Below are 24,518 nucleotides of genomic sequence, written 5' to 3'. Positions count from 1 at the left end.
GCATATAGAATATTAATGTATGACAGATGTTTGCCTTTTCTGTACTTCATTCATGTATGTAAATTAGATAATGGAATTAAAATCTCGGAATTTAATTGAGAGTATCTATGCCAAAAAGTTGGGTTTGGTTTTGTTTCAGTAAAATACAAAGTTGATGCTTGTACTCTCAACAGTGATTAACTTTGAGGCTAAGACAAGCATCTTGCATCACTTGTTAAAAGGGCGCCCACGGTCACACCACACCTGTCATGCATGCCCACCTTCCAGGAACCCCACACAGGTAAAAGTGAACAGAGGACTGGCCCCAAAGCAAATTAAGTGGAATGGTTTCTAACGTCCGCTTTCCAACACAGCAATTCATTGTATCTGAAGGGCCTCAGTACAGTTATTTTTCTGGCTCCTATGGAACCTGGGGCAGTTGTAAAGAGAGAGAAGATACCTCAGGACCGCTCCAGAGAAGCAGGAGCACAGATTTACGGCATGCTCTTTCCTCTCTTCCTCCTGCAAGGCTCTCAGTCTTTCCTTTCTCCACCGACTGAATAAACATCACTGCAAACCCACAGCCGGTCCTTGGAGTTGTGTCCCAAGTCACTTGGAAGCCATCAAGAGGAGACAGGCCAGCAAAGCCTCCCAGCGCTCCTCCTGCAAGCCCTGCCCCAGCGTCATGGGGAATCGCACCCGGGACCTGGCGTTAGGAATGGAAACTCTGGCAGGCAAACTCCCTGGCATTTAGAAAAAGCTGGTTTCAACCGAGAGACTCTGAGGGCTTAAAGATGAGGTTGGGATTATTCAGATAAAGGTTTTCAGTGGAAAGGGAGAGTGACCAAACAGAGTCAGCAGGATCAAGCTGAAAGAGAAAGAAGGATGCCAAGCCAAGGCGAGGCTGCTCTCCAACCCCAGGGAGAGTGACCTACGCCACGCTCAAAAGCGAGGGCACGGCTCTCCGCTTGGGTGGGAGCAGGGCTTGGGGAACTTGCTGGGCCTCCTGCTCCAGCACACCGGGCTGGCTCCGGGCCCTGCGGGTCAGCTGGCCGGTACAGCACACAAAATGACTAACTAAAAACTCACTGAAGCCCCAAATCCAGTGGGCAACTCCTCGGGGCTGGGCCGAGCCTCACCCGGGCGGGCGGGCGGGCAGCTCCTCAGAGGGCCGCCTCCCTCCCGCTCCCCGCACCCGCCATGAGGGGGGCGACCCGGCCGGGCAGGCCTCCCCCAAGGAGAGGGCAGCCCCCAGCCCCCTCCCCGCTATTTAGGAGCAGCGCCCCGCGCCTCAGGGCCGAGCCGGGGCCCTCCCCGTGCAGGGGGAACCGCGCCGCCCCCCCGGCCCCACCTGCCGGGGCCCGCTCGGCGGCGGTGGCCGCCCGTTAATTGGATCAAGAGCCCGGCGGAGGGGGGCGGGGAGGCGAGAGCCTCGCCGGAGCTGCCCCGCCGCCAGCGGAGCGCCTGAGCGCCGGGCCGGGCCCGCCCCGCCTCCAGCAGCTCCCGGCGGGGCGGGAGCCCCCGTGTCCCGCGGCTGAAATAGGGGGAGGGCCCGGCGCTCTCCCAGCCCAGGTGGCCGCTGCCCGCCGAGCCGAGCCCAGCCACGCCGCCCGCGAGGTAAGCGGCGGGGTCACCTCTGCCGGGGCTGCGGGCTCCGCTCCCCCGGGCCGGGCGGCCCCCGGCTGCCGGGACGTCTTTCGGACCTGTTCCCCGTGGGGTGCCGGGGGTCCCGGCGGCAGAGCCCGGCCCAGTCCCGCCGCCGCCTCCCCGCGGCGGGCAGCGCGGCTCGGGAACCGCTGGCGGCTGCGAGGGAAAAGTTTCCTCATGGAAAGGGGGCGGGTGGGGAAGGCGGCGCCCGGCCGGGCGCTGCCTGTGGGCAGAAGGGGACCGAGAGGCGGCTCGGCGCAGTTCGGCGCGGTGCGGAGACGAGGCGAGACCCCCGGTAGGCGCGGGGGAGCGGCGGCGGTGCGGGGCCGGGAGGGGCGGCGGGTTCGCGGTCCCCGGCAGGTTGTTCGCGGGAGGCTGGGGGAAGCTCCCGGGAGAGCTCCGGTCCCTCCGCGTCCCTCGCGGCCCGGCCGCCAGCCTGACCTTCACCGGGTGCCCCGCCGCCGGCCTCCCCGGAACCGGCCTGCCGCCGCCGCCCCATCTCTGGGGGCTGCGGAGGCTCCCCCTCCCTCCGGAGCCAGCGCCTCCGCTCCGCTCCGCGGCGGGGACAGGGGCCCCTTTGTGCCGGATCCGCGTTGAGCCGCTGCCCACTCTGAAACCGGAGCCGCGGGCGCTGGCAGCGCTGTGGCGGAGGGGGGTAAAAGCGGCTTCCCGGGACCCCCGGGGGAAGGGGCCTCGCTGGGGCCCGGGCTCGGGGGGGTCCGTGGTGTCGGTGTGTGAGCCGGGCTCCTGACGGCCGGCGTGAGGAGTACGGCAAACGGGACAGCCCTGGCCTTGCTCGTCCTCTTCCTCCCTTCTGGCCGCTGACAGCAGTCTTGGTGTCAGGGAGCGGGGCGCAGGGCGTGGGGCAGGCCCGGGGTGCTGCCTGCGGCGGGGTCACCTGGCCCCTGGCAGGCTGCTGGGGTCACCGTGTCCTCTCTGGCCCAGGGCAGGAAAAAGCTGATAAAGGTGGAGGGTATTAGCGGGTCTGAACATCCAGTGCTTGAGAAGACAGTCTATGATTTGCCACTGCGCACCGGAGGAGGGATCCGCGATCTCCGCAAAGCTATCGATAAGCGAAGCTAGCGTGGCCCAAACGCGTTAACCAGTTTCACCACTTTCTGTGCCAACTATCTGTTCTTTGCTTGCTTCAGTTCTTTAGGCTTGCAGAAGGCTCAGAGCTTGGTGATGAAAGGGAGGTTAGCTGACCACCTCCAGACACTTGCTCCTGGCCCTAGGAAGTAGTCTGGCTTTTTCCTTCATTCTGTAACCCTCCTTAACCAACAGGTGCTCCCTGCCTCCTGAAACGGGAGATGAGCCTCTCTCCTTCAAATCCACTGCTGGATTAATTCGCACAAAGGAATGTCTGATACGGTGGTAGTTGATTGCAGTACAGAACCCTAGCCGAGCCTCCCACTCCACCCTGGAATTCAAGTGTCACCAAGAAGTCACCGAGCCTTACGACGACTCAAGTCATTCTCGGTGCGTAATGGGAGCAGAATGCACAACTGTAGCGTGTGGGCTAAAATGACAGGGTCCAGATACTCCTCGCTCCAGGTGTGAGCTGGTCTCTGGGTGGAGTCGAAGTGGAGCTTCTCCCCTTGTATTGCATAACTGGGCACATTCTTTCAGCCAAGGATTCACCTTTCTGTGACGTGCACAGTGTGCTCTGTGTGAGACAGAGTCTGTTCTGCTTTGACAGAGTTTTGTGTTATTAATGGTATTTCACTAGAAGTTCCCTAAAATATTTACTAGATTGTCCTTTGAGTTGTGGCTTGGAACAGAATGAATGTGCGAGCTGGATCAGCTGCTTGCTGCCTTCCCTATTCTATGCCTGCTGTATTGTATTGCTTTATTGGCTTTTTTCTTTTTTTTCTTCTGACCTATGAGTTTGAGCTTCTCTGGCTTGCCTGCACTTGTTCAAGTGAAGCCTGTCTTCTTCTCAGGCTGTAAAAAGCAGTAACTTCAGCGTGTCAGCTATGTATAGGCCTGAGAACAACTACCCACCTGGAACTCCACTGTCGAACGTCAGTGTGTGAATAAGGATTGTGTGTGACCGGACTGTGCCAAAATGCCATGGGTCCTTGCCAAACTGTGTGCATAAGCAAGTCATAAAAGCCTGAAAATCTTACGGACCCAAGTTCATTTCTTCACAGGACAATGACTGGCACTTTAAGCACTTTAAGTTATTGTGGATTATACAAGAGCTAGCCTGAATCTTTTGGGCTTTCTGTGGATGAACATGACTTTCCAAAAAAATATAAAAAAGTGTGTGTGTGTGTGCACACACACACATTTTTTAATTCAACAATACAGTCAAGTATTTTTGTAATGTGACTGCCTTTCTTAGGAGATGCAAAACTGTGAGAACACATTAGTCACTGCACGAGGGGCAACATGAGCTTCGTTAGGAACTCGTATGATATCACTGAGCGTGGCAAATACTGTATATTCTTTATTCTGGCCATCTTGAGGGCTGGAGATAGTTCAAACAACGACTGAATAATTTGGTCTGTGTCATGGCTGGCATCCAGGGATTGAACTGGGGACCTCAAAAGCTAAAAGTATCTGCCTGTAGCCTAAGTGGAAAAAGCTATGCTCTTGATCAGAGAGCATTAATAAACTGCCTCTATTTTTGCCATCAGCTGATCAGTGATGTGTGAATTTGGGTTGCTCTTGAGAGTTCATAGGGAAATGCCTAAACAATAGGAGAGCTGTTTAAGCCCTTTGAGGGACTCTCTATCTTTTTAAAACAGACTTTCTGATCAGGCAAGCTATTTTATCGCTAGTTACTCAGCATGATGGTTGTAGAGGGTACTGCATGACAGGGAACTGTGTAAGATAGATTAAAAAAAAAAAAGCCTTAATATCTTAGTCTAAGGCCTTAGTGGGTGGGACAGAAAACAGTGACTACTGTATCTGCAAGTTTTCATGAAGAATTTGGGGATTTTGCTCTCTGAAGAATAACAAAAGAACTTTGCATCCTTGGAGCAGTTAAGCAGCTGTTCAAGAGGTAGCTTTTTGCTGCTACTTTACGACATGGTGACCAGTGTAATTTAACATCCAAATGTGCCCTGACTGTCTGGGCACAAGTTTTTCCAGCAGCACAAAGCGTAACGTCAATGCAAAGAGCCTGGTGTGTCCTCTGCTGTAATCATTCAGCTTTGTTTCAGTGACTGGTACAATAGTTTCATGTTCCTTCAAGCTGAAATGTGGGCTGAAGCTGGGCACTGCTATAAGGCAATATGTGTGACTGGCATCCTAATCATATTTCAGCCTTCAGTGGTTTCTCCTCGCTGTGAATGGCACAATGGGAAGGAGCCTTTCAGACTTGTGATAGTCAGAATTTGTGTGTTAAATCTAGTGGTTGTCACTGGGCATTGTGGTTTGTTGAAGAGGCATGTGAGAGATCTCCATGGTACCGGGGGCCTGGATCCAGAGGCATTAGACTTGTGTAGGATTTTATGCTCTCTTAGTAGGTGACTGTGGTAGAACTCTGTTTATTGTGACCTGTCAGGAAGTTTTTCTGGACTAGAGGAGTTAAAATTGCTGCAGGCAACCCACAGCTGATGGTGTTAGCAAGTCTTCAGCTTAGTCAGTCCTGTCCATGCTATGAGCTTGCCTAAGCTGTGTCTCTTCTGTTTGCAGGAAGATATGGTACTTGCCTCCTGGGCAGTTGGGGACATCGTCAGTCTTTTCAGTCGCCTATAGGTGATTATTTGTTGGCAGTAACTTCTTCCTCTCCCTCAGCAGCCCTGCTGCCGAGCCAAACCTGTCCCGCTCCTGCATGTGCTGAGCCATCAGCTGCAGCGTTGCTGTGTAGAGCTCTGAAGTAGGCTTGCTGTCCATCTCTGACATGGGCAAGAAGCTTTCATGGAGGATTGGGAGAAGATGCAGCATATTTCACTTCTTGAATGATTCTAGATATTTATTTTTGCTTCTTGGTGTTTTCAGCCAGCTTGTACTAGGACTGCTGACCTGTGGAAACCTGTGTGAAAGCCTGCTGTTGACTCCAGCAGGCTTCTACCTCAATGCAAGCAAAAAACCCCAGGGTTTTGAGCTGTGGGATAGGAGCTGCTTCAGGAAGCCATTAGAGGGAAGATAAAGCCCACTGGATTACTCTGTTTGTGCTTTCTGTTTTTAAAAAGCCTCCCAGTGTTCTTTTTTCACATGTCAGGTTGAGTCCTGAGGATCAGAAACTGAGATCATTGCTTTGGGCAATGGGCTGGGAAAGCAAATGACGTTTCAGTGATGCTGAACAGTTAAAATCTATTTGGTAATGTGTGCCCTTTGGGCTGACTGTCCCATTTGCTTGTGTTCTCCTGGGGTCTTGTGGATAACACCTGGCATATGAAGTAATTTATATTAATAGTCTTGCTCTTCATATTGAGATCCAAAAATTTATTTGAAGAGGCACTACTGATACCAAAGAGCAGGGTCTATGCAGATAGTATAAAAGTAGATAAAAGTTGCCCCATGAGATACAGGATAATGAACTTCAAGAAGAATGTGTGAAGTGTGAATATCCATGGTGCAGGCCAGTTCCTAATGGCTGCCATTCTTCAACCTTGTTATCTGTATGTATCTCTGGGAAATTGGTCAGAAAGGCATATGAGTGTCTTTAGGAATGGAGTACCTACAAAGTGATTGAATCTGCCAAACCTTTCTTGAACCAGGAGATGCTATGGAGGGAATCTAAGTTACTGAATGTTCTCTCCAGTCCACAGAGCAAACGATGCTTTCCTTTTACATGCCAGGTCCCATAAAAGACTGAAATGACTCTCTGTAAAAGCTGGTCTATAGCCCTGCCAGTTCATATGGTACTGAAGTCTGCCTTACAGTTGCAGTTGTTCTGTATGTTGTTTAGATTTTTCCTGCAAGGAAGCAATTGACTAAACCTAGCTCTGGTGACAAAAGGTGAACAAAGAGCCTTGTCATCAAAGTGGAGGAACTGACCACAATGTGATGCTTTACCTCGTTCTGCTCCTTTACCGTAGGAGATGTCCTAGCACTCAATCTTATCTTATTCAGCTCTCACTTCAAAAAGTTGGTTGTACTCCCTTCTACAGCCTTTTTGGGGCTTGAAACTGTGCAGGGAACTAACTGGATGAACTTCAGAAACTCCTTGATGATGATCTTCTTTCAGATTCTTGACTGCATTATAAGACTATTTGGAAGGAAAATATTCACATAATAAACAGTTTTAGTAAATCAGTTTTATCAAGTAAAACCAGAAACCTGTTTGATGTAACTGGAGATAAAGAAATGCAGTACTTTGAATTCATTGGTGATAAGATTGCCACACTCTTGGTCTGAATGACAAACCACTTGCCAACTCTATCTCCCATTCCCCCCTTCCTCAAAAGATAGCGAATGGAAAAGACAACTATTGGTAAAGTGAAGCCAGAAGTTGCAGAACTGCATCTGGGTTAAAAAACCACTGTGACTTCCAAATGGGAGGAAGGGGCAGAGAAGGCTGACTGGAGGCATCTGACTACTGTGCAGTCCAGTGAAGCAAGAAACCACCAGAAGCTCAGTGTTAGAATGGAGCTGACTGGTTTGTGGCTCCTCTAAAGGTTGTTTGATTGCATTGATTGCAGTCTGCTTCCTTAAGACTTCTTAATGCATTCAAGTAAACTTGATCTGTGCTCTGGGGGTTGCAAGGTGATTCAATCACAGGATGAGAATATTCCATTGACAGATACTTACAGGAGTTTGCTTTTTTTTTTTTTTTCTTTCCCCTCCCCCCAACCACAGGAAACACCCCCATCACCACGCCCCATTATTTCTCTCTTCCTTGCTCAGAGTTGGAAGAGGCTGGAGCATTTTAATTCTGTCTGGATCACTGGTGTTCATGTAAAGATCTGAACAAAACAAACTTCTTTACTCAAAGCCTGGTTGGAAGTGGGTAGACTGGCTCAGCCTGCTGTTGTGATGAGTTACCTTTACTAAGTTATAGGCAACTGTGTTACAGGATGGACGGTTGATCTTGTCTTGCCAGTCACTGAGTGCAGGAAAAAAGGTGACCAGGTGAAATGTAGATTAAATCCTGGAAAAACCGTCCACATTCAGTGCAGATTGATATTGCTGAGGAGGGGTAGAATGGCTTTGGCTGGAGCTTTAAACACCTGTTTGCCAATGACTGAGGAAGAAATAGCTTCCCATTGTTTGGGGTCCCTTCTGATTAAAAGGGAAGTGCTGATTGCATGTATTTGCTGGCAAGCTTGCAGTTTATTTGCAGAGACTGATGCAGCAGGGTAGGAAGTACCCTGGGAAGTACCCAGCATGGAAGCAAGCAAGTGAAGAGGCTCAGGGAGTGGGACAGCAGAGATTACAGGTTCTCAATATCTGCATGGGTTAAAACCTTACCCTGAAAGAGAGGTAAGCCAGGGATTGTGAGAACTGGGAAGTGGGCATGCGGACTAATGTGTGGAACAGGAGCAACGCTATTCACAGGGCTAAGAAAGTAGGCTAGTGTAGTGCTGTTCCTGGTAGCTTGGATGTGTGTCTCTTTATTAAGCTGTCTTCTGCTCCTGTTTGTAGCTGCCTGCTAAATACATAGACAAAGCATACATGTCAAGATTATTCCAGCAACTGTCTTGAACATCCCAAATGAACATGGCCTGTTGCCCTGTTAGAGGATGGTACCCCATGGTCCAGCACTGATTTCCTCCCTCCTTTTACTCTGTGGATATTCAAGATTATAATCAAATTTTTCATAGGAAGAACAACTGGGGGAAAACTAACACGGACCTTGCTATACCAATACATTCCTTCCTTAACATTGCGTCATATTGTATTAATGAGGATAGGTCTGTGTTCCTGTAATACTAAAGATCTCCTACATTATATTGGAAAAGAAAGCAGAATTTTTCCTTTTCTTGGTGAAACAATTTCTGCCTGGTAAAGCTATGTCAGTCAGAAATCCTAACCTTTAGATCAGCAGCGGTGTGTTGTTAGAAGCCTGTCCTGTAGCCTTGGCCTCTGAGAACCTGACAGGGAATGGCTAATAAATGTGGAAAGTATTTAATTCTGAATGAACATTTTGAAAACTTGGGGTCACACATAGGGGGATGTCTGTCTTCAGTACAGTAGCTTGGTCTGAATGTGGAGAAGACCAATGTAAAGAAGCTGTGGTCTGAAATAGAGTAATAAAGCAGCATGTAGACTCAGGAGGTCAGCCCCTTAAGTGGAACAGGATCTTGTCTGTATTTTAGTACTTTGGTATAATCATGGAGCATTTGGCTAGTGGACAGCCACATGATCTCTAGAGAATCATTGTCGGGGAGATGGGCTTCTGTTACAGGCTTGCACGTAGCTGAAGTGACCTTTGTGTGTAGTTACTGTTCTGCCTGATGTCTCTCTGACCTCTCCCTGGCTGGAGAGATCAGCTGAAATCTTGCTCGAAACTGCATTAGGCAGCCCTGGCAGGCTTCAGTCCTTAGGGAGCGGCTGGGAAACACTGGCACTTAGTCCCTTTCCCAGTCAGGTGACTACCAAGGGTGTGACCACAGCATTAAGATAAATATCTCTAAGGGAAGTTTTGGAGGATCTTCATGTTACTTGGCATCCTCTCTAGCTGTAGAGAAGAATGGGCCCCTCTCTAGAAAGGTGAGTACACCTGTAAATATCAGTCCTTCTATATAATGGCAGTGGGGAGCATGTTGCTGGGCATCATTACAGTCACTAGTTCAGAGCTATTGGATGTGCACCTCCAGCGATGGTGAGGCTGGAAAGGACACCCTGTCCCATGCCCCATTTATTCTCTCTATCAGGGACCTTCTTAGCGCTGCTGTACCAGCAGCAATCCAGTTCATTACACTGCTGGAGTCATGTGGAACCTCCTGGCTCCAGCTCTCTAGTTCCATTCTGACAATAAGTTAACAGAAAAAAAAAAATCAAGGGTTTTTGCATCTGTCATGCCGTAAGGGGAGGGGGCCTGTCATCCTTTTGTGCATTTGGATTGTTCACATTGAAATGTTTGTCTGCAGTCTACACCAGAAGTGCCCTGGAGTGAAACAATGCCTTCACCACTGCCTGCTGTACAGGAAAAGTGACTCTTTGGGAATCCAACAAATTGGTCACAGAAATCTCACATTGCTGCCTTGTGCTGTTAGTTGTTGTCTTGAGGTGGAAATCAGTTAGTAGCAGCCCATTCCTGATTAAAACTCTTGCTTAGCTTGACTTCAGCACCTACGTAGAAATTGGTCCACAATAAAAATGTGCCTCCACCAAAGCCCTAGTTACTATTACTAGATAAATATAACTCAACTTCTTCCTACATGTGTCTGCATCCAGCACTTGCTGTTGCACTTGGGAGAGGGGAGAGGAGTTGGGCAGAAGGCCTTGTCTGGCACAGTGTACAAGCTCTGTTTCTGTGGATGAATTCTGGCAAGGCTGCATGTACCACCCCTTTGAGCATTTGTAGAGTTCAGAGGCTTGTTCTTGGCAAACTTAGGAAAACAATTGCTCACAAGGAGTCTCAGGAGGCAGTCAAGCAATGCACAGAAGTGATGCCTTGGGCATTTGGAGGCTGGAAGTATTGGAGTGTGGTGTAGAGGGAGGAGGATCTCTGTGGTTTACTTGCCTTGGGGAAAGGTTTCTGGAGAAGAGTGATTATTACTATTGGGTCTAGAAGTTTTATTTGTGGATCAGGACCCTGTTGTACTCATGTTGTGCAAACGTGAAACAAAAAGACATACCTTGTGTGTTGCCAGATGGACACATGTTTTGAAAGGGAAGGTTTTAGGCTGACACCTTGGGCTGAGGGCAGGAATCTGTGGTCTGAGATGTGTGACTGACTGGAGCAGGGGTGAGATTAACAACATGGTTAAAGGTGGAAACAGCTCTGCCATGAGAAGCCCTCTGGCATTTCCCTGAGTGGAGCTCAGTACCAGTGAGGCAGTCATGAGCCATTCTATCTTTCTGCAGCTAAAGACCAAGAGCCATTTTTTGATAACTTAATAGGGAGTTGGTAGCAGGTGTGGTGTAATAACTATGGTGGTCATAAGTGAGAGCAGGTATTTGCGGGAAGGAGGGGAGTACCTTTTTTAACACTGCTAGCAGAAAGGGTTGTAGCTCTGCAGAAATCTCACTTGCATGGTTCAGTTTCTCTACCTGATGTTGCTTGTTGTAGTGGTGTTTGTGATGCCCTTGTCTGTAATCCTGCGGAAGTGTGAAGTGAATAGAGGTGTAGTCACTCTCTCCCTCCTTCGGAGAGCTTGTCTTGCAGGAGCTGCAGTGAGGTCTCAAGTACCTCTTAACTGTGATAGCTGAAAGAGGAAGGCGGGAAGGTAGGGATAAACATTCCTTTGTCCTGCAAATATGATTTGCTAAATAGCCTCCTCTTAGCAGAGGTGGCAGTGGCATCAGAGAGTCTTGTATATGGTGCTGACCCATATATAACTCTAGTTGACCCAATATAACTTCAGCTATATTGCTCATCTGTACAAGCTCTGCCAGCCCTCCTGAATCACGTGGTGGCTCTTGCTATATCAGGCTGTCCACAAGGTAGCCCTGTCATCTCCACTTTGCTGTAAAACAGCCTCCAGGCTTTGGCATGTATAACTCATATATTTGCTTTTCCTGGCAAACGCAGGTTTCCCCTGGTCTCAGGCTCTTGGTGGCTTACAACACACACGATGTTTTGGGAATAACTAGGCATGAGGGGGTGGGGTGGCAATCTATTTGCTCTTCTAGGGCTCAGGGTGACAGCAGCAGCTGTTCTTCAGCCCCTGTGTGCAGTACTAAGTACCTTCCCTATGTCTGTATGCAGATCCAATTTGATCTGCTGACTGACATGGGCTCATGGAGTATGTAAAGTCCAGAAAAAGCCTGGCAGAAAAGGGTCCTCCTTGTTCTTTGACCTTTTTGCTTCTACAAGGCTAGATTTTTCTGGACTTCTGTAAAGTCTATCCAACTGCTATGGAAATATGTACTCAACTGGCTGCTACTCAGGTCATGGAGATCGGCCTGTAGAAATATTATTCTACTTTATTCTATTCTCCCACCTAGCTACTGTGCCGATGACTACAGTATAGTCTTAAGCTGTGGGATACTTTGCCACATGATATTGTGGATGCTGAAAACTCACGTGGGTTCAAGAGCAGATTGGAGAAATTAATGGAAGAGAAATCAGTTGAGTGTTACTAGTAATTCATAGGTGCCACATCCAGCTCAGGAAGTTCCTGTCAACAAATGGTTAGAGGCTTGGAGAGCATGCAGGGCAGCAGCTGTCCATCTGGACTTCTGTAAGGCCTTTGACACCGTCCCCCACAACATCCTTCTCCCTAAATTGGAGAGATATGGATTTGACGGATGGACTGTTCAGTGGATGAGGAATTGGTTGGATGGTCACATCCAGAGGGTAGTGGTCAACAGCTCAATGTCCAGATGGAGACTGGTGACAAGTTGTGTCCCTCAGAGGTCTGTACTGTTTAATATCTTCATCAATGACATAGACAGTGGGATCAAGTGCACCCTAAGCAAGTTTGCAGATGACACCAAGCTGTGTGGTGCAGTTGACATGCCTGGGGGATGGGATGCCATCCAGAGGGTCCTGGACAAGCTCAAGAAATAGGCCCATGTGAACCTCATGAGGTTCAACAAGGCCAAGTGCAAGGTCCTGCACCTGGGTCGGGGCAATCCCTGGTATCAATACAGGCTGGGGGATGAAGGGATTGAGTGCAGCCCTGAGGAGAAGGACTTGGGGGTATTGGTGGATGAAAAGCTGGACGTGAACCGGCAATGTGTGCTTGCAGCCCAGAAAGCCAACCATATCCTGGTTCCGCATCAAAAGAAGTGTGGCCAGCAGGTCGCAGGAGGTGATTCTGCCCCTCTACTCTGCTCTGGTGAGACCCTACCTACAGTACCGCGTCCAGCTCTGGGGCCCTCAGCACAGGAAAGATATGGACCTGTTGGAGAGGGTCCAGAGGAGGGCCACAGAAATGATCAGAGGGATGGAACACCTCTGCTATGAGGAAAGGCTGAAAGAGCTGGGGTTGTTCAGCCTGGAGAAGAGAAGGCTGCGAGGAGACCTCATTGCAGCCTTTCAGTACTTCAAGGGGGCTTATAAGAAAGGTGGGGACAGACTTTTTAGCAGGGCCTGTTCCGGTAGGACAAGGGGTAATGGTTTAAAACTGAAAGAGGGTAGATTCAGACTAGATATAAGGAAGAAATTTACAATGAGGGTGGTGAAACACTGGAACAGGTTGCCCAGAGAAGTGGTAGATGCCCCATTCAAGGTCAGGTTGGACGGGGCTCTGAGCAACCTGATCTAGTTGAAGATGTCCCTGCTCATTGCAGGGGGACTGGACTAGATGACTTTTAAAGGTCCCTTCCAGCCCAGACCATTCTATGATCATGTATGCTCGTTCCGCTCTCAAAGCGAGGGAAGGTATCAGCTTTTGGCTGCTGTCTGCAGAGGCTATGAGAACCCTTAGTCTGATCCAGCACAGCTACTATTATGTTTCAGAGCATGTTGATCTTAGTGATAGTAAATCCAGTTATTTGGGTTTGTAACTCCTGAGAAAATAAGTAGGTATGGCTCAAATTCTAACGTGGAAACTGCAGAAAGAATGGATTCAGGGTTTGTTTGTTTGTTTGTTTGTTTTGCTTGACTGTCCCTCAGATGAACAAGCACACCCTGACACACACAACAGCTTTCCACATTTACCCCCAAATTCTAGTACTGTGTAGTCAGCCTGAATTGGAAACCAGAAATGGAAGGCATGTTTGTGATTCATTGCTTCCTGATAAAGTGGGGATGGGGATGTGGGATGGAAAAAGTGACACAACCTTTATGTGTCATATCTAATTGATCTATGTCTTCATCTTTCAGGAGAAAGAAAGGGAGGGTCTGAGGCAGATTTAAGTATACTTTTACGTAACTATTCATGAAGTTTTTAAATCTTAGCAATTTCAGGAATGTGTAGTCTGGTTTTACTGGGCACCACTGGGCAGTCTTAGAAGGTTTATGATGAGCTATAACTTTTTAACCAGTGACCTGGATCATGTAAAAGTGTCCCAACTCTTCCCCCCCACCCCTTCCTCACCAAAGGTCTCTAGTCTGTTTGCAATAACTCAGTCCACTTTTCTTTCCTTCCTCCTCTTTTCCTACCTTCTTTCGCGCCTTCTCCAAAATTGTCTTAATGTTTGGCTAAAAATCCCACTTCTGCCCAGGTTTTGCAGTTTCTGCTCTCAGTTGTATTAACTCTCAGTTGCCCTAACCTTCCAGCCTCAGCCGAGTGGATATCGATGACTGAGCAGAAGGTTTTTTGCTTGTCTGTTTTTTAAACAAATAGACTTTTGACATTGAAGTAAATCTTCAGGGAAGTGAATGTGAGGTAAACAAAAATGCCTCTGTCTGCCCTCACTTCCCTTAGCCTCTGCAGACCTTTTACTTCCCTTTCCTCTGTGGAAAGTTGATGACAGTTACCTATACCATATGCAAAGTATTTCTGAGAACGTGGCGGGGACTGCTTACAGAACTAAGGGTCAAAAAAGCTCTGCTGGTAGAGAGCCATATCCTACCAGGGCAGTGCTAGGTGCTCTGCTACTAAAAGGAATCTAGGCCTCTAAACCAGAACATGCATTCTTGTAAGTTTGGTTTTTGTTTTTTAAATGTAGAGTTATCAAGTCCTTTGTCTTGTATATAAGTCCTTTTCATCTTTAGTAAAAAGAGTCCGGAGAAAATGTGTGTCCTTCCCTTCTTCTCCCAAAGCGAGCTATGTGTAAAAGTGCCGGCAGCAGTGCATGGAGGCAGTGGGGTTTGCTAAACCAGATGCTGTACCGTGAGGGGGGACCAGGCCGCACGCAGGGTGCCTGGGGAGCGTGCTTATTTTAGGCCTTTCTGGCCACGAGCTGTTCCCTTTGCTCAGCTGTTGTGATGCTACCTTTCCCGCACAGCGCTGTCATGCCGCCCCAATGTTTCTATTTTAACTCTCTCTGGGGTTAGATCTTGTGACACAAGGATTTGGCATCTCTTCTACGTGCTGGAATGTGGCATCTCAGGAGGCACAGTGGCTGCAGCTGCTATATCAGAGGGTGCCCCTCCTAGTAGCTGGCAGAAGGGGACACCCCTAGGATTGTGATGCATCAGAACAGGCAGCATTCCCGCAAAGGAGTGGCAGTGTCTAACTCTGCCCATCTCTGTCTCCTCCAGTCTTTTCACGGAGTTTGAAGAGCTCGGGACATTCTTGCCAGCTGACCACTGCTCCCCTGCGGCATCTCACTTTCAGCTGTCAGGTATGTAGTTACTGGGGACGAGAGTAGAGTTGCGTGCCCTGGAGGCACGGAAGATAGCTTTGCAGTCTGCTGACAAATGGTGGGGAGGGAGGGCAGGGACAGCTGGTGGCATGGGTGGAGGTATTCTTCAGGTTTCAAGGTTCGTGCACCTGAGTGTCATGTCCCATTTAACAACTTGCTTCTGTGACTGCAATTCAGCACTCTCAGCCTTCTGGAGAAACCCAGAGGAACAGCATTAATGTGCTCCTGACACTCTCCATGGGAGGAGACTGGGCAAACAGAGCCGAACTGTTTCCAGAAGAAATGTAGGAAATTCCTGCAGTCTGTGTTGGGGTGCTTCATGGTGTGGCTCATGCCACTGAGAAGGACTTGCAAGAGGTGGGAGATGTGGACTGGTCTTCATCTCTGCTGTGTGCTCTGCGGGCTGGCAGAATGAGCAGATACCTCTCTGGGGCGTGAGGTGTGAGGAAGCTTTTTATAACTAGGAATGTGCAAGAGGAGAAGTAGCAGCAAAGGACATCTATGCTGCATTAACCCAGGGTTGCCTAGAATGGAGTGGGTTTGTGTGTGACTGGGCTTGGGCCTTTCTCCATTACTCTCTCTCGTTCCTGCACAAGAGCAACCCTGAACCTCTCCCCAAGGAATTCATAGTGTTACACCATGACAGGAATAAACTGGCAGCACAGACTAGCACATAGGAATGGGCAAAAGTTCTGAGACAACAGAAGATGAGAAGCACCCTTTACTTTCTAGCCTAGATCTTGAGCCTAAGGCAGTGAGAGTTGAGTGTAATGAAAACACCAGCTCTACAGGGCTGTTTCTAGGGAAGCAGTGCTGCTGGGTTACTGGCATGTGTGCTGCAGTGCCATTTGGCTGGGTATGCCCCAGCGTGCTTCTGTAGTTCGGCTCAAGCCCAGCTCAGCTGGTGGGCACCTTATAGGGTTCCTCCACATTCAAAACATGCCTGCCTGCTGACTGCTTAGCCTTGTTTTCTCCAGTCAGTTGTTGTAATCCCATAATCCTGAGTCATACTGGGAAGCTGGCGTCATCTCCATTGACAGAAGACTTATTTAAAGTCTTTCAAGGCAGATTTCAAATAGCTTTAGCTACCTCAGTTTCTGTAGCTTTTGCTACCCTCTTGAGGGTCTTAGTTAAGAAAGGAGTCTCCGCAGAGATGTCTGGTGCTGCTGAAGGGTGTTGGATTCACTAGCATCTCTAATATCTGTACAGCTGAGGCTTGGCAAGATTGTGTTCTACTACATCCTTTCCAAATGTGCTACAGGCCTGCCAGGGAGGCCTTCTGTCTGCAGGGAGGGAGGAGGCAGGTCCAGTCCTGGGCATCTCTGCTGGATCTAGCCATCTACTGCTGGAGGTGCAGTGATGCCAGCAGGGCAGTAAGTTGGGCTCCTCCAGCTCCAAGAGTCACGGAGAACTGTGCTCTCTGCAAAGGCTCAGCCAGTGCTATGTTAGAAATGGCTTTTCTCTCTTCTCAGCTTAACTGAAGTCTGCGAAAATTCTCTGCTGCAAGAAAACGGGGGTGATGTCATCAGAAGATGATGCTGGCGGGGAGGCTCCTGGGGGCAGTTTCTGGGAGGTAAGGAAGGATAATCGGAGTGTGTGGGAGGTAGGAATGTCATCTTACCTCTCACCTGTGGAATTAGGGGGTTGAGTTTCAGGTTCCTGGGTGACATGTTGCTCTTGGAGTGGAAGGGAGGAACTGTGGGGAAGTTCAGTAACACGCTGTGGGCTACTGCAGGGAGGAGGTGACCCTTTCCTCCACAGATGCTATGGAATTAGAGTTCCTTATTCAGCTGACACTGATCTGAGCTGTGAGAGAGGCAAGTAAAGCATCTCGGCTTCTTCCCTCCACTGCCGTGCCTGCCTGAGAGAGTGCCAGAGGAGGGTCTGAGCCCAGCTGCTGGCTTCAGAAAGGCCTGTGCTCCCTCCCCATGCAATGACTGACCTGCTGCTGTCTGTTCTGAAGGAATGTGAAAGTCAGTACAGTATAAATGATGCTGTTGTGTGAAATTTCAGGCTGGAAACTACAGGCGGACAGTGAAGCGTGTGGATGATGGGTACCGTCTCTGCAATGACTTAATCTCCTGCTTCCAGGAGCGAGCCAAGATAGAGAAGAACTATGCCCAGCAGCTAACAGAGTGGTCCCGTAAGTGGAGGACCAATGTGGAGAAAGGTAAAGTTGCCAGGTTGGACTGGGAACAAGATGCAATCATTGCACTCTCTTCCTTGAGTGCAATCTCTTACTGAGGTAATGCTGTTTCCTTGGGGGACAGGCTTCCCTTCTCCAGGAAGGGGGTGACTTTCTTGGGTGTCTTGTGTGTGTGTGTGTAGCCAGTCCTCTGATTCACTTGGAGAGGTGTTCTCTGCATTGTCAGGTGTTTGGTTACAAAAAAAAAAAAAAATCTATTTGTTTAGTTTGGCCGGTCCTTGGGCAGTCCGAGTCTTAAATCAAGCTGCAGATCTCCCCTTTTAAGGATGGCTTGTCTGTCTCTCCTCCTGCAGTCAGAGAATAACTACTCATGCTGTGATTTAGGGGCAGTGGGCTCAAACTGATAGCATCTCACAAAGTAATGGGAAACAGTGGGACAGGTGCCCCAAAGGTCTGTGAAGCAGAACCTTAGCCTCAGTCATGAACTAGTGTTGCTATCTGTCCTGAAGCTCAGGCCAGATCTGTGAAGAGAATTTTCTACAGAAACCTTCTGCTAGCAGGCACCATCTGGGACAGCTAAGGCTGCCCAAAAGAAATGCCCACCTCGGCCAGCTGTAACAGCCAGTCTAGATGCTGCCTGTTGGGACTGTGTGGAGACCAGTCAATGCTGACTTGTGTGATGGGGGAGAGTTAAGGAAGTGACTCTGTACTGAGAGATGTATGTAGGAGGAAAAGAATCTGCGTTCCCTCCTGTGGGCAGGAGGTGTAAGAGCCCCTCTGGTGCTTGTTCCTGCAGGTCCACAGTATGGTACTCTGGAGAAGGCCTGGCATGCCTTCCTGACAGCTGCAGACAAACTGAGTGAAATTCACTTAGCTGTCCGGAACCACCTGGCTGGCGAAGACTCAGATAAGATCAAGGCCTGGCAGAAGGAGGCCTACCACAAGCAGATGATTGGAGGCTTCAAGGAGACAAAGGAGGCAGAGGATGGGTTCCGCAAGGCCCAGAAACCCTGGGTGAAGAAGATGAAAGATGTGAGTAAAGTGTGAATGGGGAAGGAGGGATGAGGGCAGTGAAGCTGGCTGCCTGATTGTGAGAGCTGCTGGGCAAACAAACTGGGTTTAGCTAGAATAGCAGAGAATGCCTGAGAGGGAGGGATGTCTTGTTCTTGGTGGTTTTGTAGCTTCCTTCCCACGTGGGAAGAGTTTGGAAACAGGCTCTGTATTCCTGCATGGCAGGTAAGCAATGAAAAAGAGATCATCTGGAGGTACCTCTTCCCTTTGGAGCATGGTTTACTAAATGCCAAACTGGCATTCCTATTAGGTTGTCCTGAAACCATTGCTGCTAACTGTAACAAATGTTAACATGCCCTCTGAGTAATGGAGGCTCAGTGTGGTCAGGATCATGGCTTTTTCTGCATCCTCCTTCTACAGGTGGAGACTTCTAAGAGAAACTATCATGCAGCCCGGAAGGAGGAGAAAACAGCCCATACAAGGGAGAACCATGCCAAGGCAGACTCATCTGTCTCTCAGGAACAGCTGCGCAAGTTGCAAGAGCGTGTCGAGAAGTGTACTCAGGAGGCTGAGAAGGTGAGCGTGTGTTATATGGATGTGGGTCACAAGGACACTCCTCTCGAGGAAAAAGCAGTGGTTGTAATGTCACTCACTGAAATAGCTCCTGTTGAAGCCTGTAAGGAGGTGTGAGATCCCATTGTCTGAGGTTTTAGTGAGTTAGACTGAGACTTCAGTAACTAAGACTAAGATCTCTCTATCTTTGGTGTTGGGTAAGATCTAATTTATAAGTAAATAAAAAAAAAAGTAGGGGATTTGGTGCAGGGGGTGGGAGCTGCAGACCTGAAGACTTGGCTACCAAAAGTGGCTGGTTTGCCTGCCCACAAGAGTGAAAGTGCAGAAGGTCCTCTGTGGAAGAGGGTGGCAAGGAAGAACAAGGAACTTGCAAGAATATTAGGAGAGCAATGGACTGGGATACCAGCTGTGGGATTTCTTCTTTCTGTGGTGTATTTGTTCAGCAGTGCAGGGGAAAAAAACTTGTCAGTCCCAAGCCAGAGCAGGGGGACTGTCACTGGTTTGACATCAAGGCAACAAATCTCACCATTGCTGTCCTCCTGGGTTGATCCAGTGCAAGGATCAATATGAGAAGATGTTGGAAGAGCTGAACCGCTACAATCCCCGCTACATGGAGGACATGGAGCAAGTGTTTGAGGGCTGTCAGGAAGCGGAGCTCAAGCGATTGTGCTTCTTTAAGGAGATGTTCCTGAATCTGCACCAGCATCTCAACCTCTCCACCAGTGAAAGGTACCAGCCCTGACACAGGAGGGAAGTCTGCCAGCCTGGGGTGCTCTGGGCTCTGGTGAGGGGTGCCAGTTCTGGTGTCTTAAAGGGAGCTGCCTGCTTGCATCAGGCAGGTCTCACTCCTTCCCCTTCCAAGTGTGTCTGAGAACTGGCATTTGGTCCCTTTAGACTGACCAGTGCTGGTGTCTCTGATTTTGGATAGCGCCAGGCTCCCTAGAGAGGATTCTTTCTGCCTCTGAACCCTTCCTCTCCCACTGCTGTCCAGTACTGTCCTGTGGGTGTGATTCTATTCTATGAAATGCCTCCATGTTGCTATATGTAATCCCAGTCTGAGGAATGCGGCTCTGCCTTCTAGTATCTATAGCTATTGCACCCATTCTGCCCTGAGTAAAGAAACCTTTTGTGAGATAGTGATAAACATAAGGCCACAAGTTGCCCTGAAGTAATAGGGGGGAAATAGGTGCAGCCAAAAGTCTTCTGTGCTCCTGTACTTTAAGGTGGAGGCAAGAAATCTGAGCGACCTCCCTGCCTGTGCGCAAGAATGTGCCAGGCTCTTTCAATGCTCATTTGATGAGCTGTGCTGAGAGCTGGCAGATGTTAGCCACTGCCACGTCAAACAACCCTGTCCCATTTGCCAGGCTGACCCTTCTGTAAGGGTGGCTCTGTTTTTTCTAGGGCTGCTCTAGCATCCTTAATCCTGTGGGACTTTGGATGGTATGTAACTGCGCATGAGGGTACACTCTTCCTTCCTACTTGGCTTTTGGGAAACTGCTGAGGGACTTGGTTACTGACGGTTCTGTCTGTTCCTGGTCATAGCTTTCATGCGTTATATCGAGATCTCTACCAAGTCATCATGGCTGCAGACAACCAGGAGGACCTGAAGTGGTGGCGCAACACTCATGGCCCGGGCATGGCAATGAATTGGCCTCAGTTTGAGGTGAGGTAGCATTCTAGAGTGTATTATTACTATTTCCAAATGTTTAGCTGCTTTACTGAAACTGGTGGATTGCTAGTCTTGTGTTGGAAAGACGATGTCTTTGCTCGGCAGGCTCAGGATGTTAGGCTCTTCTAAAATTTTTGTTGCATTGCAAGCTCTTTGCCCAAAGGGACACAAGCAACCCTGCCAAACTGCAAATACTCCAGCCATCTAGCTGCAAGATCAAAGAACAGGAGTTGGTGCTCAGGGCCTTGGGACAAGTTACTGTTACAATATTTCACAGCCCCTCTTGTTGCACCTTGGGATTCAACAGGAGTGAGCCTGCTATGCCAGTAAGGCCGTTTGGCTGACCAGCCCAGCCACAACTGAAGTATGACCTGGTGTTCTGTCCTTCAGAAAAGATGCACAGAGCTTTCATATCTGAGTGGCTTGATGGTGTTATTGCTTTTCCCTGAACAGGAATGGTCCCTCGAAACACAGCGGCCAATCACCAAGAAGGAGAAGAGTGGCAAGATGGCTGATGATGTCACGCTGACCAGCATTTTGCCTACACGTGATGGTGTTGTCTCACAGACCCCTCTGCAGACAAGGCAAAGGTAAGGGCTGAAGTCTGGGATACATCAGGTTAGGAAAAGTACAGTCCTGCTCATGCATGAGTTGGATTGATAGGAGTGATCCCTTCCTTAACTTTCTGTCTCTTGCCCATGGCCTTGCCCGTGCTACCCTGGAAAAGACAAGGTAGAAAAGGGGGTTTAGGGTAGCTGCCTTTTGTGTTTGTTTTTTGGTTTGTTTTTTTTTTTTTTTTTTTTTGTCTATTACATACTGCCTCACAAGGTGACTTCCTTGTAAAGATTGTTCTAGTGATGAGATTCTGGTATGCATTTCCCCAATTCTTCTTCCTCCCAGACAGGGTGAGGAGAGTTGGGAAGTGGCAGCTTTGCCAGGTAGCTGTACTGTTTCCTAAATGCAGGCATTAGATTTTTTTTTTTTTTGTCCTTCCCTGGCATGGTGCTGAGAGCTACCTGACAAGTCTGGGTATAGCTGCTTCCCTTGCCAGGAAGCAAGCTGGAGAATAGGGAGAGGCTGAAGAGACTCATGTCCTACAGTTCCAGTAGCCATCCTGCTTTAAAAGGTGAACTCTAGCCTAAGTGAGCTGGGTAGAAAAGAATGGGGATACAGAGATGTCTCAAGGCTACTACTGTATTCCAGTCTATTGGATTCAGGGGCCCTATTTGCCAATCTACAGGTTTTCCTATCAAGAGGAGCAGAACAGCCTCTTCTATGACAGCCTGAGGGCACCCGCCCATGTGAAGTTAGTATGGAACATAGCATCTTCAGGGCTTTTTGGGTTCCAGGTGCCTGTCCTCTGCCGCTCTTCCCCTCTGCTCTTGTTCCTGACTTGAAAAATGGCATTCCAGACATGTTTCTTTGGGATGGGAGACATGCCTTTTCCTGTCTGTCTTATTCTTGGCTGGAATAACTCTGGACATGGCTGGGCTCTCCAGTTAGGACTGGCCTTCCTTGTGTGAGAGGGTCTGCTAGAGTAGGATGAGGTCATGAAGAGTGTGCATGTGTGAAAATACTTTGAGAATGAGTTACCCTCCTGGCCCTCAGGGCTCTAATGCTCGGATGCTTTTAACCAAATCTAGTATCTCCTAGGATCTCTCCTCTCTGTTCACCCTCACTTGGCTGTTGGGCCTCTTGCACCTTGTTTTATAGCATAGCAGTCTCGGGGGGCGTCAGGGTGGTGCATGATTCAGGAGGAGGTGCGTGAGAGATGAGTCTCCTAACAACCATCTTGTCTCCTCTCTCCTTCCACGTATGAAGCGGAGGGAAGGAAGACATTTCGGAGTGGTCAGATGAGGACACTCCCAAGAAGTGCCTGGATGCCAATGGGCATGAAGAGGACATAAAGGTACCAGGTGTACGGGTTCGAGCGCTGTATGATTACACAGGACAGGAGGCTGATGAGCTGAGCTTTAAAGCAGGTACAGAAGCACTAATCTCTTACTAACATTTTGCTGTCCTCACTCAGGCTGACTGATTGAAACACTCTTAAGAACTGGATGTCCCCTTGAAAACTGATGCTGCTTCTTCTTCCCCTGGCCTGACCCATTGCCAGCTCCTCTGAGGTGGACGATAGACTGGGCAGTCCAACCTGTTCTAGACTAGGAGACACATAAAAAGAGACTGCCTAAGCCTTGGTCACAGTGTAGGGAGAGCAGACCCCATGTCGTAAAGCAGATCCTTCCTGCCTCCTTAAGGCATTTATTCTGCATTGTATCTAGAGACTTTATTAAATGCTTCTCCCTTGTTCCATTGATATAAAAATTATATAAGTGGTCTGGATTGTCCTTTGAAGTAACCAGTAGATAGATGTTTTGGGAGAAAGCTCAGCTGAATGCCATGCACTACTGAAGGCAGAGTTCAACTGTCAAAAACAGCTCTGCAAACTGTTGCTCAAAATGGGTATCTTGAGAGTGGAGATCCTGGCTTGCAGCAGAGGATTGAGTGAGAGAGAATGCTGGAGCAAACAGACCCTTCCCCTTTTCTTCCTTCAGTTAAATGTAGTTTGCATGTGCCGTCTTCTCCAACTCCAAGAGGACATCTGGATCTTGAGAGTGTCTCTAATCTTGCTTGTTTTCAGACTTACATGGCATCTCTGTGCTATACCTCTCCAAAATACACCCGTTTTAAAAAGGCACTGAAGTCCTACAGTAGCAGGGGCTTGTGCCTGAGGCCAGTATCTATGCTGCAGTATTACCGTACTAGTAAACTAACACTAACTTGTTGCTTTAATATATCTTACAACATGGATCCTCTAGAACTTGAGTCTTTGCTCTCTCTTTCCACCCAGCAGATGTAATGAGGCATGACTGGTTAGCTTCAGTCATCCCCTTTTTGAATCTGCTCTGAGCAGCATGCACCTGTAGGGCTTAAGCTTAACAGCAGATGACTTTCTGAGCCTCTACCAGTGTGGGATGTGCCTGTTGATGCAGTCAGACCTCCCTCTCTGGCAGAAGTATGACCTTCTACTGGTGGAGAAGGGGACCTTTCTGCCCTTTCCCAAAGTAGGTGTGGGAAGGTTAAAAGCCTTTCCTGGTCATAGTCTGAGAAATGAGTTGATTCCATGCCTTGCTGGCCAAACCAGACACTCTGTCATGGAATAGTCATTTTGGGTCCTAACCATCAGAGCTTAGCAGCCTCTTAGATTTCTTTCCCACCTGCTACAGAGGAGCCACTAAGAAAGTAAGCTTCGAGATCCTTCTGATCTCTCTGGCTTGTAAGCACGTTCCTCTGGGGGGAGAAAAGCAGGCAGAAATACAGGATACAAAAATATTTCTGATGTTCAACAGCAGAAGTGAAGGTCTATCTCTTAAGTTCCTTGGCCTAGGGGATGGTACTGAGCATAGATATTGAAGATATCTATTGAAGATATGAAGAGCATAGGTATTGAAGAGGTCAGTACCTCTGTCTTCAATTAAACTGTGCAGTATGATAGAGAGTGTGATAAAGGGAGAAAAGTGTGGTGATTCAGACCAATAGGTCTTGCTTTTTTATCAACTCTTCTGAGGCAGGGAAAAATGCCGTGCTACCTTTCCCAAGGCTGCTTCCTAATGACTGTTTTTGCTTTTAGGTGAAGAACTAATGAAGATTAGTGAGGAAGATGAGCAGGGCTGGTGCAAGGGCAGACTTCTCACTGGCCAAGTTGGACTCTATCCTGCTAACTATGTTGAGAAGGTTGGATCATGATTGCTACTGCTCTGCTAGTGTCTCACAGCCATACCAGCATCTCCTGCAGAGGTCACTGGGTCACTGCTGGCCCCAATCCACCTTTGCAGTATATCCAGCAACTTCTGGACTTTGAGGGCACGTATTCCATGTAACTAATGCTTCATTTTAAATGCCTAGACCTGTAGGGATTTTCTAATAAATAAACAAGGATGAGTAAAGACTTCTCTGACTGTGAGCGCTATAGGAGTGTAGGAGTGCAGAAGGGAACAGATCCTCTTGACTTGCACTCAGTGAAGGGAGATAAGTGACACATGCAACTCTTCAAAACAGAAAGGAGACTTCCTTGGCTTCAGTGTATGTGCATCCATAGGGTGTTCGGGTCTGCCCTGCCCCCAAGCTTCCTGTTCAAGGAACTTTGGATGTACAGGGCAATAGGGAACTTCTAGTATTGCTTCCCCTTTTTGGCTCAATCAAGCTGACTGGCAGAAATCTATTTATTCT

The 24,518-nt window shown here is 48.7% G+C and overlaps 1 protein-coding gene across 3 annotated transcripts; it reads left to right on the top strand.

Annotated features, from left to right (window-relative positions):
- Positions 1-1,460: 1,460 nt before the first annotated feature.
- PACSIN3 (protein kinase C and casein kinase substrate in neurons 3) lies at positions 1,461-24,219 on the top strand. 3 transcript variants are annotated; one of them, XM_082318216.1, is made up of 13 exons: positions 1,546-1,596; positions 2,911-3,105; positions 14,786-14,868; positions 15,067-15,246; positions 16,362-16,462; positions 16,903-17,059; positions 17,832-18,067; positions 18,467-18,622; positions 19,173-19,348; positions 20,162-20,282; positions 20,742-20,878; positions 22,110-22,270; positions 23,920-24,219. In XM_082318216.1, the coding sequence occupies exons 5-13, from the start codon at positions 16,409-16,411 to the stop codon at positions 24,033-24,035; spliced, it is 1,314 nt and encodes a 437-aa protein (XP_082174342.1). In that variant the 5' UTR covers positions 1,546-1,596; positions 2,911-3,105; positions 14,786-14,868; positions 15,067-15,246; positions 16,362-16,408; the 3' UTR covers positions 24,036-24,219. The 3 variants fall into 3 exon arrangements, with proteins under 3 accessions (XP_082174341.1, XP_082174342.1, XP_082174340.1); XM_082318214.1 differs by lacking the exon at positions 15,067-15,246; XM_082318215.1 differs by lacking the exons at positions 2,911-3,105; positions 15,067-15,246 and having other exon boundaries at positions 1,461-1,596.
- The last annotated feature ends 299 nt before the right edge of the window (positions 24,220-24,518 follow it).

Source organism: Platalea leucorodia (genome assembly GCF_965183815.1).
Source record: "Platalea leucorodia genome assembly, chromosome: 7".
NCBI lineage: Eukaryota > Metazoa > Chordata > Aves > Pelecaniformes > Threskiornithidae > Platalea > Platalea leucorodia.
The sequence above is the reverse complement of the archived record's forward strand: the minus strand, read 5'-3'. Positions and strand labels throughout refer to the sequence as shown.